The sequence below is a fragment of the Pelecanus crispus genome, chromosome 22, assembly GCF_030463565.1.
Source record: "Pelecanus crispus isolate bPelCri1 chromosome 22, bPelCri1.pri, whole genome shotgun sequence".
Lineage (NCBI taxonomy): Eukaryota > Metazoa > Chordata > Aves > Pelecaniformes > Pelecanidae > Pelecanus > Pelecanus crispus.
In genome coordinates this window covers 1,388,572-1,403,810 of record NC_134664.1, presented here as the reverse complement: position 1 = coordinate 1,403,810, position 15,239 = coordinate 1,388,572, and the positions used below count along the sequence as shown (strand labels likewise).

The following is a 15,239-nucleotide window of genomic DNA, read 5'->3' as shown; positions in this document are numbered from 1 at the left end:
CCGCTCCCGCACGGGGAGCACGGCCCGGCCCGGGGGGCTCCGCATGCCCCGGCGGCACGGCCCGGCCCGGCCCGGGGCACGCCTGGCAAAGCGGCCCCGCGCCCTCGGCTGCCGTCCCCGGCTCTCCCGGGCTGGGATGCTCCGGCGCTGCTGGGGCGGCTCCGGCTCGCAAGAAGGCGGCCCCAGACTGCCTGACCTCCCGGTGAACCGGCGCCTGCCACACTCAATTTCTGTGAGCGGGAGCTGCGCCGGGGGCGGGCAGCGCCAGGGCGGCCGGTGGCTCGCCCGCAGCCCCCGGCCCGGTGCGCCGCGCCCCGCCCCGCTCCTCTCCGCCGGCGGGGCTGCGGCCGGGCCGCCGCGGCCGAGCGCCCGCCGGGGTCCCCGGGATGCGCGGCCGTGATTGACGGCTCTTTGTTTCCTCCTCGCCGGCAGCGCCGGCCCCTCCCCGCTCGCACCACCCCGCCCCGCCGCGCTCCGCTCCGCACCGGCGGCACCGGCGGCATGGGGGCACCGGCGGCCGCGGGGGGCCCGGCGCTCGGCGCGCTGCTGGCGCTGCTCCTGCTGGGCGCCGCCGGCGCGGCTCGGCACGGGCTGCAAGGTAAGGCTGCTCCCGGGGCGGCGGCGGGGCGGCCCCGACGGGGCGAGGCGGACGGGACGTCCCCGCTGCCAGCCGGGAGGCGGCGGCCGGACCCCCCCCCCCCCGCCCCCGCCGCGCTCCCCGGCCCCGCTCCCCGGCCCGGGGCGGCTGACAGCGGCTCTGCGCGCCCTGGGAGGTCCGGCCGCCGGGCTGCGGGCGGCGGGGCACAGAGGGGCATTCATCCCCGCAGCTCGGGGCGGCCGCCGGCACCCCCCGGCCCGGCTCTGCCCGGGGGCAGCTCGGGGCGGGGAGCCGCGGGAGCCGCCTGGACGCCGGTCCCGGTGCCGACTGGGGTCAGCGGGGGCTGCCGGGGCCGCGGTGCGCGGCTGGGGCTGGCCCCGGGAGCGGGGCTCCTCCCGGTCCGCCCGGCGCGGTTGCACGGAGCGGGCGGGCAGCCGAGCGGCGGCGGGACCGGGCTCTCCGTGCTTCCCCGGAGCGCCCCGGGCCGGTGCCGAGGGCCAGGCCGCCCCTCCACGGGCTCCCGGTCCCGCTGCGCCTTGGCGGGGCGGCCGCGATCGCTGCTCCCCGCCGGGGCCGGCCCCGGGGCGGGGGGGGGGGGGGTGCTCCGCGCTGCCCCCGCGGCCCCCCGCCAGCTGCGGCCCCGCTCCGCTCGCCATCCCGCGGGGCCCGACCGGCTCGCCCAGCCCTGCCCGCCCCGGCTGCGGGATGCTCGGGACCGGCGGAGCGCTGCAGCCGCCCTCGCGGGGAAGCTCCGGCTGCGGAGCGCGGGAGCCGGGCAGGCTCCGGGCCGCCGGTCCCGCCGGTGGCGGGGGCTCCGCGGGTCGCTCTCGGCGGCGCGGCCGGTCCTGGAGCGCCACCGCGCGGGGCCGGCGCTGGGCGGGGCCCGGAGCCCTCGGGGCTTCCCCGGTGCCCCCCGGGGGCCCGGCGGTCCAGGGCCCCCCCGTCCCCGTCCCCTCGGTCTGGCCGGGCTTGCCGGCGGGCTGGGCCGCGGTGCCCCGCGCCGGGCATCCCCGCGCCCCTGCGGCCGGAGCCGCGGCTGTCGGTCAGGATGCGACCCCCGTGCTTGGCTCCCGCAGTCATCGACCTGCTGATGGTGAGCGAGGCCCGGCAGATGGCCAGCATAACGCACAAGATCCGGATGGAGCTCTTGACCGTCAACGACGTTTATCTCCTCTCCACCTTCCGCCTGCCTCCCAAGCAGGGGGGGACCCTCTTCGGCCTCTACTCCAAGAAGGACAATACGAGGTGGCTGGAGGTCTCCGTGGTGGGGAAAATCAACAAAGGTGGGTGCCTGCTGCGCGGGGACGTGCTGGCCCCGGCCTTGCTGTGATGCTCAGAGAGAAATGAAGGTCAAATTCCTGCCGTGCGCGGGGCCAGCTGGGCAGAGCAGCGGGATGCACGCGGATCCCGGTGGGCTGCCGGCACTCGGCGGGGGGAGAGCTGACGGCCCCTTCCTGCTCCTCCGCAGTCCTGGTGCGCTACCTGCGGGAAGACAACAAGCTGCACTCAGTCAACCTGCAGCATGCGCACGTGGCAGATGGCCAGAGCCACACTGTCATCGTGCGCCTGAGCGGGCTGCGCGGGGACATGCTGAGCGTGGAGCTCTACGTCGACTGCAAGCAGACGGACTCCAGCGTGGGGCTGCCCGAGCTGTCGGAGATCCCCCTGGCAGAGGTGGAGTCCATCGAGGTGCGCACAGGGCAGAAGGCCTACCAGAGGATGCAGGTGAGTGCTGGGACCCCTTGAGGGGCCGAGACACCCCCCCCCCACACGCCCTCGAGGACAGGCAGACACCCCCCCCCCCCCCGGCTGACTGCGTCTCCCCTTGTACGTCAGGGGTTCGTGGAGTCGATGAAGCTGATCCTGGGAGGGTCCATGAGCCGCGTTGGGGCCCTGAGCGAGTGCCCTTTCCAAGGAGACGAGTCCATTCACGCTGCAGGTAACAGCACGTCCGTGCCCTGTGCCAAGCAGGGGGAGCATGGAGGGCTTACAGGGTCACCCGTGCATGCCACGTGCTGTGGCACATGGAGGTGGGAGGTGACAGCACGCTGCGCAGAGGGGTGGGCGCTCCTGCCTCCCCCGGTCCAGGCGTCCCCACGTAGGTGGCAGCTCCCGCTGTGCACACGCTGACCACGAGCGACCACACAAGGTGAGGCTGCTGGGCTTTGATGGCAGCATCCGGTAATCTCTCGTCTCTCCCCTTGCAGTGACAAGCGTGCTGGCATCCATCCTGGGTAAGTCCCTGCTCTGTTTCCCCCTTTCCCTGGCGTGAGGGCGATGGCAGTGTTTGGGGCCCCACGGAGGCGGAAAACCCTCCGCAGCCTGTCGCAGTGCCCCAAGCGCCTGTGCAGGGCCCCAGGAGGGGGTGGATCGGAGGGCACGGGTGTGCTACATGGGAAGGGGACCTGTGTGGACCAGGGAGGAGGAGGAAGGGCCATCAGCTGCCTTGTCCTCCCAGTTCAGTGCTGGGGGGCAGAGCAGTCCCCAGCCCACGGCCCTGGGAGGCTGCGTCTGTCCCAGGGCTGACCTTGTCCTTTCTGCTCCTGGCAGGAGAGCAGACCAAGGCGCTGGTCACGCAGCTGACCCTCTTCAACCGCATCTTGACAGAGCTGCGGGAAGACATTAGGGACCAGGTGAGGCGGTGGGGCAGCGTCAGCTCTCCCGGGGCTGGGTTTGCCCAAGAGCAGGGTGCCAGCCAGCACACTGCATCCCCCTGACTCTCGGTGCTCTGCTGCCTTGCAGGTGAAGGAGATGTCTTTGATCCGCAACACCATCATGGAGTGCCAGGTCTGCGGTGAGTGCTGGCAAGGCTCTGCTCCCACCTCGGGGGGCAAAGGGCCGCCCCGGCTCACCCCCTGCCTGGCCCTCCTCTTCTCAGGCTTCCACGAGCACCGGTCCCGCTGCAACCCCAGCCCCTGCTTCAGCGGTGTGGACTGCATGGAGACGTACGAGTACCCCGGGTACCGCTGCGGGCCCTGCCCGCCGGGGCTGGAGGGCAATGGCACGCACTGCGCCGACATCGATGAGGTGGGCACGCACCCGGGGCGGGTCAGCAGACGACGCCTGAGCCCCAGCGCTGCCAGAGCAGCGCAGGCAGACGATGCTTCCCCTCTCCGGACGCATCCTCAAGCCAGGGAAGGGCCCTGCCAGGATGCCCCAGGGCAGCGGCCACCCTGACGTGCAGGACGCCGTGCCCGAGGGTGAAGCCTTTCTCTCTCCCCGTGCCACAGTGCGCTCATGCCAACCCCTGCTTCCCTGGCTCCAAGTGCATCAACACAGCCCCTGGCTTCCGCTGCGAGCCCTGTCCCCGCGGTTATCAGGGCAACACCGTCTCCGGTGTGGGGGCTGACTACGCGAGGGCCAGCAAGCAGGTGAGTGTGGTGCCACAGGACTTAGCCAAGTCCCCACCGGGCTGCTCAGCTGCAGGGATGGGCGGAGGATGCTGTGCCTGCCAGAGGAGAGCAGCTTTCCTGGGCAGGGCACAGGCATGGGCAGAGCTGCAGGCAGGGAAAGGCCCCGGGTGACCGTTTCTCCCGCGCTGCTCGCAGGTTTGCACGGATGTTGATGAATGCAACGATGGAAACAACGGGGGCTGTGACCCCAACTCCATCTGCACCAACACGCTGGTGAGCAGAGCTGCCCCGCTCCCCTGCCTGGCGTCTGTGGCCACTCTATACCCCTAATCCTGCCCCTGCCCTCTCTCTCCCAGGGTTCCTACAAGTGTGGTCCCTGCAAGTCGGGCTTTGTGGGGAATCAAACATCCGGCTGCGTCCCACAGAAGTCCTGCAGCACTCCGACCTCCAACCCCTGTGACATCAACGGCTTCTGCGTGTTCGAGAGGAATGGTGAAATTTCCTGTGCGGTGAGTGGGGGACAGGGGCAGGAGGACGGCGAAGCCGGAGGGTGCAGGGAGTATTAGCACGGGCAGCAGTTGGTTCTGCCAGGGCCCTTCCCCACTTCCCAGCCCCTGATTTCTTCTTTCTTCAGTGCAACGTGGGCTGGGCTGGCAACGGCAACGTGTGTGGGCAAGACACAGACCTCGATGGCTACCCGGACGAGCCCTTGCCCTGCATCGACAATAACAAGCACTGCAAGCAGGTGGGTGTCCCGGAGAGGGAGGGCGGCATCCCCGCACAGGGGGTGCCAGGGCTTGGGGAGCCCGTGGCAGGGCTGTGCTTCGGACCTTGTCCCCTCGCTGTCTTTAACACTGCCTGTGTCTGCAGGACAACTGCCGCCTGACGCCGAATTCGGGGCAGGAGGATGCCGACAACGACGGCATTGGGGACCAGTGTGACGATGATGCCGACGGCGATGGCATCAAGAACGTGGAGGTGGCTGTGCTGGGTGGGCGGGACGTGCCTGCAGCTCTGGCAAAGGGCTTTTCCCTTTGGCTTGGTGCTGACGCTCTCAAGATACTTCTCCTGGGGATCAGCAGGCTCTGGAATGGATTTACGTGGTGTGCTGGAGGAGATGTCCTCCCGCCCTGACCTGCGTGGGACTGTGGCCTCTTGTCTGCCAGTCACTGCGGCGCAGGCATCCCTGTCCTCTTCCCCGCAGGACAACTGCCGGCTCTTCCCCAACAAGGACCAGCAGAACTCAGACACCGACTCCTTCGGGGATGCCTGCGACAACTGCCCCAACGTGCCCAATAATGACCAGCGGGACACGGACAGCAACGGCGAGGGGGACGCTTGCGATAATGACATTGATGGGGACGGTGAGCGGCTCTCGGGGCTGGCCTGCCTGCACGGAGCTGGGGCCGCTCGCGGAGCGGGGATGCTGTCCACGCCAGGCTGGGGGGTGAGGGCATCCACCCAGCGCTGTCCTTGCAGGGATTCCCAACATGCTGGATAACTGCCCCAAGGTGCCCAACCCTCTGCAGACGGACCGGGACGAGGATGGTGTCGGGGATGCCTGTGACAGTTGCCCTGAAATGAGCAACCCCACTCAGGTATGGCCGGGGCCAGGCAGCGCAGGCTGGGGCAGGGGCCCGGGCATGCAGGACCCTGCCCAGCGGGGGGGGGGTCCTCCTGCAGCATGGGTGGGCCCCCTCGCCCCGGGGTTTCTGCTGAACCTAGGGCTCTGGTCTCCTCCAGACAGATATGGACAGCGACCTGGTAGGAGACATCTGTGACACCAACGAGGACAGGTGGGGACCACGCTGCTGCGGGGTCACCTCCCCGTCACGTCCTGTCCCATCACGTCCCTGGGGGCAGAACTGGGTTCCTAGCTTGGGGGCCCAGGAGGGGGGACAACGGGGTTTTCGGGGTTGGCAAGGGTGCTGGGATGCAGTGCCGGGTCCCCGGTTTATGGCGCTGCTCTGACCCCGTTCTCGCTCCCAGCGATGGGGATGGGCATCAGGACACCAAGGACAACTGCGCCGAGATCCCCAACAGCTCCCAGCTGGACTCGGACAACGATGGGCTGGGGGATGACTGTGACAATGACGATGACAACGATGGCATCCCTGACTATGTGGCGCCTGGCCCAGACAACTGCCGCCTCATCCCCAACCCCAACCAGAAGGACTCGGACGGTGAGCACGGAGCAGGGGGGAGGAGGCAGAGCCGCCTGGGCTCAGCCGGGCCCTGACCGGGGCACGTGTCCCCAGGGAACGGCGTGGGTGACGTGTGCGAGGAAGACTTTGACAACGACACGGTGGTGGACCAGCTGGACGTGTGCCCTGAGAGCGCCGAGGTGACGCTGACCGACTTCCGTGCCTACCAGACCGTCATCCTCGACCCTGAGGGGGATGCCCAGATCGATCCCAACTGGGTTGTCCTCAACCAGGTGTGGGTGCTGCCCCCCGTGTTTCTGGGGACCGTGCTGCCGGGGTGGGAGCAGAGGGGGACCAGGAGGTCCCCGGGGCTGCTGGGGACGCCCCTCACCCAGCTGTGCCCCACAGGGCATGGAGATCGTGCAGACCATGAACAGTGACCCGGGCTTGGCTGTCGGTAAGAGGTGCTGTCCCACCTGCAGACCCCGTGGGGCAGCCCCCCTACTCCCATCCTCCTGCGCTGGGGGATGAGGGTGGGTTCTTTGCCCCGGAAAGGGGTGACGGGTGGGCTGGAGGGAGCCGGGGTGCGGGGTCCCGTGCTGGGGGAGAGGGCTCCTTGCAGCATTTGCCTGTCTGTAGGCTACACGGCCTTCAATGGGGTGGACTTCGAGGGCACCTTCCACGTCAACACCGTCACCGACGATGACTACGCCGGCTTCATCTTCAGCTACCAGGACAGCGCCAGCTTCTACGTGGTGATGTGGAAGCAAACGGAGCAGACGTACTGGCAGGCCACCCCCTTCCGCGCTGTGGCAGAGCCAGGGCTGCAGCTCAAGGTGGGTGCTGGCCACCCCATGGGCCGGGCCGGGCCGCCCCGGCCGGGTCCCACCCTGATGCCCCGTGCACCCGCAGGCGGTGAAGTCCTCGACGGGCCCTGGGGAGCACCTGCGCAATGCGCTGTGGCACACGGGCCACACGCCCAACCACGTCCGCCTGCTCTGGAAGGACCCACGCAACGTGGGCTGGCGGGACAAGACGTCCTACCGCTGGCAGCTGGCGCACAGGCCCCAGGTGGGCTACATCAGGTGAGCGGGGAACAGGGGGGACATGGAGGTTGCTGGGGTGGGGGCTGCTCTGGCTGGTGTAGGGGGAGGGTGCTGGCTGGGGGAAGGGGGCCCAGCCCCGGTGGGACCCAGCCCCGGTGGGACCCAGCCCCGGTGGGGGATGCTGGCGTTGGGAGGGGCTCCCCTTCAGTGGGGCCACCCTGGTGTGGAGGGTGCTGGCTGTTGGGTGGGGTCCAGCCCCGGTGGGACCACACGGTGAGGGGGTGCCGGCCGTGGGATGGGGTCCAGGCCCGCTGGGACCACACGGGTGAAGGGGTGCCGGCCGTGGGGAGGGGTCCTGCCCCGCTGGGGCCGCGTTTCCCCTTTAAGGATCCCGTCGGGGCGGCCGCCGCAGGGGGGGCTCCTCGGGCCGGGCCCGTCCGCCCCGCCGGGCCCCCGCGGCCATTGTCCCGTCGCCATGGCGACCCCGCCGGCCGCCGGCGCCTTTCACATGCAAAGCGCCCGACAAAGGCGGCGGGGCCGGCACGGGGGCGGCGCGGGGGGCTCCAGCCCGGCCACGGCGGGGGGCCCCGGGACGGGGGGCCCCGGGCTGGGGGTCCAGCACCGGCGGGATGCCCCGGCCCCAGCCCGGTGCCCCCATCCCCCCCCATGCCCCGGGCGGGATGCCCCGGCCCCAGCCCGGTGCCCCCAGCCCCGGGTCGGGATGCCCGGCGCTGGCCCCGGTGCGGTCCCGGTGGGGTCCCGGGGCCCCGCTGACCGGTCGGGCCGGGCCGTTCCCCCCCCCCGCAGGGTGCGGCTGTACGAGGGCCCGCGGCTGGTGGCCGACTCCGGGGTGATCATCGACACCACCATGCGCGGGGGGCGGCTGGGGGTCTTCTGCTTCTCCCAGGAGAACATCATCTGGTCCAACCTGCAGTACCGCTGCAACGGTGAGCACCGGGCTGCCCACCGGGGCCCCGCCGCGGCCCCGCCGCGGCCCCCGCCGCACCGGGCCGGGGGCCGAGAGCTGGCAGAGCATCGCCTCCCTCCCCCTGCTGCGGGCCGGGGGGGCTTTACCGGGGCTTGCCCCCCCCCCCCCGGCTCCTGACCCCCCGCTCTCGCCCCGCAGACACGATCCCCACCGACTTCGAGCCCTTCCGCCGGTTCCTGCTGGAGGGACGCGAGTGAGCGGCCGCGCCCGGCCCGGCCCCCCCCTCCGCCCCCGCCAGCGGCACCCAGGGGCGCTCCGGGCCCCGCAGCCCCTCCCGGCCGGGCCCGGCTCCCGGCCCCCCCACACCCCCCCCCGCGGACTTTGCACTGCCGGTACCGGCGCGTGCGGCCGGCAGCGGGGTGAGCGGGGCCCCGCGGGTGGCGGGGCTGCCCCCCCCCCCCCCCCCGCCGTGCCCCGGGCGCTGCCCGCTGCTGCGGTCCCTGCCCGAAGGCTGGCCATAAAGTTTTGCGTGTTTTCTAGCCTGCGCCCGGTTCCTGGGGGGTCCCGCTGCCCCCAGCGGGCACTGCCCCCCCCCCCCCGCCCCGCGCTCTCGGCTCCGTCCCTCGCCGTCCTCCCGGTGGTCGTCGCGGGGGTGGGGAGGGTGGGGGGAGCCCGGTGCTCGGCCGGTCCCACCGGCGTAGCCCGGTGCGGCGGGAGGCCGGGACGAGTGCAATATTGGTAGGCGAGAGCACAACACTGCACCGCATCCCGTCCCTCCCGCCGCCCCGGAGGGAGCGGAGCCGCCGCCGCCGCCACCGCTCGGGCCGCTCCGTGGGAACTGCGCGGCGCGCGCCGAGCCCCGGCGGCAGTGCCCGGTCGCCATGGCAACGGGTGTCCCGGCAACGCGGCGGAATGTGCCGCCCCCCCCCCCCCGGTCCCTCCCGCCCCGCCCCGGAGCGCGCGGCACCGGCACCGGCCCGGCACCCCCCGCCCCGCGGCGGCGACAATGGGCGCGGCGGCCCCGGGCCCCCCTCTTAAAAGGGCAACGCGGCGGCCCCGCCGGTGCCGGTGCCGGTGCCTGGGCGAGCGTTGCCCGCTGCCCGTTCCCGCTCCGGGGCCACAGCGGGACCGCGGCGGGCGCTGCCCGGGGGTTACCGGGGCGCCACGGCGGCGGCGCGCGCACCTGTGCGGGGCCGGGGCAGGTGAAATCCCAGCTCGGTACCGAGCGCGGCCCGCCCGCCCTCCGGGGGGTGCACGGCGGCGGGAGGGGGGTGGGGGTGGGGGTGTGCGCGTTCGTGCCGCCTCCCCGGCTGCGAGGCGCGGCCGCGGGGCCCCGGTCCCGGTCCCGGTCGGGGGGAAGCGGGGCGGGCGTTGTGCGGGGCCGCGCCCGCCAGGGGGCGCCGCAGCTGAAGGGCCGCCGGGCGGGGCGGGGGCGCGTGCAGGGCCCGTGGGGAGGGGGCGGCCCGGGACCCCCCCCCCCCCGCCCCACTCAGCCCCGCGGGCACGCGTGGGGTGCGGGCAGGGCCGGCCCGGCCGCACGGCTCCCGGGCCCGGTGCTGGGGGCTGTTGCCGTGCGCTGGCGTGGCTGGGGGGGGGGGTTCAGCTCCAGGCGGGGCTGGGCGGGGTGCGGGGCTCGGGGGGCCCCCGCCAAGCCCTCCCCGGGAACCGGGGCTCCCCCGCGGGGCAGGGGCAGGGAGGGGGCAGAAAGGCCCCGTGGTCCGGCCGTGCTAGGAGCGGGAGGGCGGGGGCCGTGCGCCCCTCCACGGGGGCACCTGGCGCCGCGGGGGTAGCGCATGGGCACCGGGCTCGGCACCGGGCATCAGCGGGGGCCGCGGCCGGAGTGGGCAGGGGGGCTCGTGCTGGCTGGGGCCCTCGTGCCCAGCGGGGCCCTGGGGCCTGGCGGGGAGGTTACTGGGAGGTACTGGGGGTTTGTGGGGCCCTGGGCCCCACCTACGTAAGCATTTCGGGGGGGGGGGTGTCACCGGTGTTTATTTGAGTGCAGGGCGAGGCAGTGGCCGGCTGGTAATGATTAACCCCAGGCTGAGCCAGAGGATAGGGCCACCCCCCGCCCAAAGCCAGGGGCTGGGGGGCTCCGCCCCCCCGTGCTCCCCACCGGGTCCCGGGGTCAGTGGCTCAGCCCACGGGGCCGGGGCGACGCTGTCCCCCCAGCCCTGCCTGGGGACACCCCCCGCCGCCGCCCCTTCCCTGTGCCCCTGCCTGAGCCTGCGTCCACCTGTGGCATGGGGACGCTGCCGGCGCTGTCCCCCCACGCTGGAGGGGCGTGGGGGACCCCACCCGGGGGGAGGATGTTGCAGGGGACCCATCGGCAAGGCAGCACCCCTGTGCCCTGCGCCAAGTGGGGCAGAAGGACCCCCCCCTCCCTGGGGCCAGCGGCGGGGTGGGGCCTCCCCACCTGTTCCAGGTGCTCTATAAAGCTCCCGCCGCTGCTGAGACGCCAGTTCCTGATCCCCGGATCGCGGAGCGTACCACCGGCTAACGGGAGAGCAGCTGCTGCAGGGCCCTGAGAGGTGGCGGGACCCCCTGGGATGAGCCCCATGGCGTTCACTGCCCTTCTGCTGCTGCTGGTGCTGGGCACAGGTGAGGGGCTGGGGCTGGCAGGACCCCGAGCCGGAGGGAGCTGGGCTGGGAGCCACGCGAGCAGGGAGGTAACAGGGCAGAGGGATGGGAGTGGGGTCCCCTGGGCTACTTTCTGAGCGAGGACCGGGGGATGCCAGTGCCGGCAGCCCTTGGCACCCCGGTGGCGGGAACATCGCCATCTCTCCTGGTCTGGCCCCGGGGTGCAGCACCCCAGGGCTGGTTGTCCCTAGCATAAACCGGGACCTGGGGATCTCAGTGTGGCTGCGGCCCGTCTTATCCGCGTCCGAAAGGGTCGGCTGGGGCCGGGCAGAGCAGGCTGCGCCCAGGGCTTGCAGGCTGGTATGCAGGTGTGTCCAGGTGAGCCGTCCAGACCCCGGGCTCTCCTCCAGTGCTGCCAGCTCCTGCGGCACCCGCTGGGAAACTGCCCAGGAGCCGCCTGCGCTGGCCGGCAGCCAGGCCATGTGGGTCCAGGGGGGCACGGGTGGCACCCAGCGACCTGCAGCAAAGGAGGTTTTATCAGGGTGGGGGGCCTGTGCCCGAGTCCTGTAGCGTGGCAGAGTCCCCTCGGAGGAGCAGGGTGGGATCTGCAGGGCTGGGCGTGGAGCCGGTGCCAGCTGCCCAGGTGGCACGGCCCAAACCCTCAGTGGTGCCATATGTGCCCAGCACAAGCCCCAGTTGTGGGATGTTCCTGAACGTTCTGGTCTCATGGGCAGCAGAAGCTGCTGGTGGTCAGCTCCTGTAGGTCACGGTGCTTCTTGGTGCCTTGTGGCCCAGGGGGGCATCCAGATGAGGAGCTGGGTTGTGTAAAACCTTCCCAAACTGGTGCTGCTGTCCCAGCTGCCAACTCCTGGTGTTTCCTCTAGGTCCACATGCTCTGAGCACCACTACAAGCTCCATGACCAGCACAACCACCGCTGACACGCCCACCACGGAGACAACCACAACTGACACAACCGTCACAGAGACGACCACCACTGACACAACTGCCATGGAGACAACCATGACCAACACAACCACCACAGAGACAACCATCACTGACACGACCACCGGGGAGACAACCACAACTGACACAAACATCACAGAGACGAGCACCACTGACACAACTGCCACAGAGACAACCATGACCAACACAACCACCATGGAGACAACCACGACCAACACAACCACGACCAACACAACCACGACCAACACAACCACGACCAACACAACCACCACAGAGACAACCACCACTGACACGACCACCACAGAGACAGCCACCAAGATAACCACCACCCCTATGACCGCTGCTTCGAACGCCACGATCTCCAAAAGCACAAGTGGCAACAAGACCGAAACCTCTGTCTCCTCCCACACCACAGTCTTCCCCACTACAGGCCACACCACAAAGCTCCAGTCCAGCAACAGCCCCACAGGCAGCCCCACAGGCAGCAGCACTGCAGTGCCCATCTCTAGCAGCGCTACCATCTCTCACACCAATATCACCACGAACAGCAGCAACTTCAGCACCACCACAACCACCAGCAGCTCCGCGGTTCCCACCTCCCCCACGGGTGGTGGCACAGTGATCCTCACCTCCAGCACCAAAGACAACGGGAGCAGCAGCACTCACGTCATCCCCACGCAGGAAACCTCTGTCACCACTCAGGGCAGCACAGCTCCAAGGCAGACCCCCACAGCTGTTCTGGGCAACAGCAGCAGTCCCAACCCCACCAGAGCCACAGTCCAGCTGCTTGTCCGCGTCCTGCTGTCCTTCCGCATCCTCAACAGGAGCTTCAACGAGAGCCTGCGCGACCCCCACGTCGAAAGACTACAGGAGCCTGAGCCACGCTATCTTGGCCATGGTGAGTCCCAGCCCTGCCCATGGGCTGCCTTGGGCAGCAAAGAGCCCCCAGTCTGTGCTGGGAAGGAGCTGCTCCCATCGGGGCTCCCCGTGAAAGTGCCCCGAGCATCCTCTCTGCCAGCCGCTTTGGCAGCCCCGGCCGGTCCCGTGAGGGGAAGCAGTGAGGGGACGGGAGGGAGGGGGGTGTCTGCTGGGGAGGTGGTCATCACCCCCATTCTTTGTTCCAGTTTGAATACGTCTTTGGCTGCGTGGGCTGCATGGACGGGCAGACCTACAAGGGATGCACCGAGCTCCTTTTCAGGTGAGGGGGCCAGCGGCTCCAACTGCAGAGGCCGGTGTGTCCTGGACGCATGGTGCAGACCCCCTTGCAGGGGGCGGCGATCCGGGTGCTAACACCTCCTCTCGTGGGCAGCCAAGGCTCGGTGGCGGTGCAGTCCACCCTCGTGTTTGGGCACAGCAATGACACCATCGCCAGCAATGCTGCTGAGCAGCAGCTGAGGAGCAAACTGAACAAGGAGGGCTTCATCATGGACCTGCATCTGGCCGACATCCGGAGTGAGTGGGAGCTTCAAGCGGGGGACACGAGGGTGGACGGAGCCCTGCAGGGGTGCTTTGGGGGGCTCCACAAGTGCTGCCACATCCTGGCTGGGGCAGGGAGGCTCCTTGGGACAGGCTCAGGCCTTGCAGCCAGCAGAGCCGATGCAGTTTCCCCATGCCCGTGGCAGGCAGCACTGGGAAGACCAACTGGACCCTGTGGAGGAGGGCTCATCCCCTCATGCCCCATCCTGGGGGTCTCTCAGGGCTGTTTGTCCTGGCCAGCCCTGCAGCTCTGCCCAGCAGCGCAGACATGGCTCTGGTCCTCTTTCAGGCACTGTGGAGGTGACGTCCCCAGCACCAGTGTCTGTGGTCCCGGGTTGGGCCATTGCTCTGCTGGTCCTGGTCTGTATCGTGCTGCTGCTGAGCATCCTCACCTGCCTTCTGCTGGTGAGTCCCCTGTCCCCATCCCTGTCCTCTCCTGCCTTCTGCTGCTGTGTCCCCTGTCCTCGTCCCCATACGGCCAGGCCCCTGACCCCGTCCTCTCCCCGCCAGACCACCTGCACCTACTGCCGGAGAAGCCGAGGGAAGCTGGACCCTGTTCAGCACAAAGGACTCCTACCACCCCATGTCCGAGTACCCTGAGTACCAGAGCCACGGGCGCTTCGCGTCACCCAAAAGCAAGGCCAACCCTACAGCCAGGTGAGAGCCTGAGTGCCGCTGTCCCGGAGTTGCTCGTGCCCAGCATCCCGGCCGCTGCGGGGCTGGGGTGATGCAGGGGAAGGTGCTTTTCGGTGCAGCTGGCTAGCTGGGCAGGTCCCTTGACCACTGGGTTAATGGCTAACGGAGCTGGTGGGGCAGGGGACGGGTGGCCCTGGGAGCCCGCCCCACGCCGGTCCCCTCCTGGCTGGGAGGTGAGTGTAACTTTCATGCCTGGATGGAGCAGCAGCGCTGGGTGTGCAGCCGGCACTGGCAGACCCGGCCTGGCTCCGGGGAGCTCCCCGTGACCTTGGGCGGCTGCTCCCCCTGCCCAGCCCTGGGCCATGGGCAGGGGGCTCGCTGCCTGCCCGCGCTTCCCGTTCTCAGGCTCGGCTGTGTCCTGCCGGACCCTCGTGCCTGCCGGAGTTGGGGAATGGACAGGGAGTGGGGCTGGGGTTGGGGCCCGGACAGCGCAGGGCTGGCGGGGGCCTGGGGGGTTGACCCCCGTGTCCTGCACCAGCCGGCTCTCTAACTGGAGCTGTAGGTGCAGCGTCAGGAGCTGCCCGCACACACAAAGGGCAACGGCTCCCCCAAGTGATGCGGGGTTTGGGGAGCTGGCCCCGTCCCCCGGTGCACTGCGCTGCCCTGCATGCCAGCGCTGCAGGCAGAGGCTGTGTCCAGCTGCTTGGCTCCGTGTGAGCAGCTCGCCCTGTTCAAATACCAGGGGCCTGGGTAAATATTTACCTTTGCTCTTGCCAGGCAGGCTGATTGCGCAGGAGGCGCGGAACATGTCCAGGGCTGCTTCGGCTCCTCTGCCAGCTCCTGGGCCTGGGGGGCTCAGGGTGCCCAGGGGGGCTCGGGGGTGCCCGTAGGGGCTGGGGGTGCCCGTGGCTGGGGGCAGCTGCCCACAGCGCAGGGGGTATGCATTTTTTGGCTGGGCGCAGCGCCAGGCTGTCCGTGGTGCCCAGGGTGGGGGTCTGGGGGTTCCCCCGCTGTCGCCGGGTGGGGGCTGAGGAGGGGGCTCAGCCCAGCCCCTCCCCAGCCTGGCTCTGACACCCCCCCCCACCCTCTGTCCCCAGGTGGCTGCAGCAACGGCACGGGGACTGGCACCTTCACCTACACCAATCCTGCCGCCACCTCCGACAGCCTCTGAGGGATGTGCTGGACGGAGGGCAGCTGCCAAGGGGAGGGGGTGGCTGTGGCCCCCCATCCTGGTGGAGCAGCACCGGCCCCAGGCACGTCCCCTGGTGCTGCGGGGCCCCTTGCTGCGGACAGCGGGAGCCGGATGGTTCTGGAGCAGCTGGATTCATGCGCATGACAGAACTGGACAAACAAAAATTCGGGGTGGGAGGGAGGGTCCCCCACACCCCCTGGCCCCCGCACTCGCTCAGCTGTGCACCCCCTCCTCCACACCGTTGGTGGGTGGCCAGGCTCGCACCCCCCCTGCGCTCGTCCCTGGGGGTTCAATTGCTCTTTCTGTGGTGTTATTTTATATAAAT

General features: G+C 70.4%; 2 protein-coding genes across 2 annotated transcripts; both read left to right on the top strand.

The window, feature by feature from the left end:
* The first annotated feature begins 501 nt into the window (after window positions 1–501).
* THBS3 (thrombospondin 3) lies at window positions 502–8,326 on the top strand. Its single transcript, XM_075724425.1, has 23 exons — window positions 502–598; window positions 1,675–1,881; window positions 2,067–2,323; window positions 2,435–2,537; window positions 2,806–2,832; window positions 3,149–3,231; window positions 3,341–3,392; window positions 3,477–3,625; window positions 3,829–3,969; window positions 4,147–4,224; window positions 4,308–4,460; window positions 4,586–4,696; window positions 4,822–4,929; window positions 5,156–5,315; window positions 5,431–5,549; window positions 5,695–5,747; window positions 5,941–6,134; window positions 6,210–6,388; window positions 6,504–6,552; window positions 6,735–6,931; window positions 7,008–7,180; window positions 7,949–8,088; window positions 8,268–8,326. Exons 1-23 carry the CDS (start codon window positions 502–504, stop codon window positions 8,324–8,326), a joined length of 2,889 nt encoding a protein of 962 aa, XP_075580540.1.
* A 2,289-nt stretch (window positions 8,327–10,615) lies between these two features.
* Window positions 10,616–14,893, top strand: MUC1 (mucin 1, cell surface associated). The gene is given in 10 exon segments (XM_075724582.1): window positions 10,616–10,667; window positions 11,531–11,622; window positions 11,812–12,459; window positions 12,461–12,508; window positions 12,735–12,808; window positions 12,920–13,062; window positions 13,373–13,491; window positions 13,597–13,638; window positions 13,640–13,721; window positions 14,820–14,893. Coding segments are annotated over 10 exon segments (1,374 nt in total).
* The last annotated feature ends 346 nt before the right edge of the window (window positions 14,894–15,239 follow it).

Coding starts and splice junctions, on each gene's coding strand:
- THBS3 (XM_075724425.1), top strand. CDS start 502: ATGGGGGCACCGGCGGCCGCGGGGGGCCCGGCGCTCGGCGCGCTGCTG. Junction 2,324..2,434: donor AGGCCTACCAGAGGATGCAG/GTGAGTGCTGGG, acceptor CTTGTACGTCAG/GGGTTCGTGGAGTCGATGAA. Junction 2,538..2,805: donor CGAGTCCATTCACGCTGCAG/GTAACAGCACGT, acceptor CTCCCCTTGCAG/TGACAAGCGTGCTGGCATCC.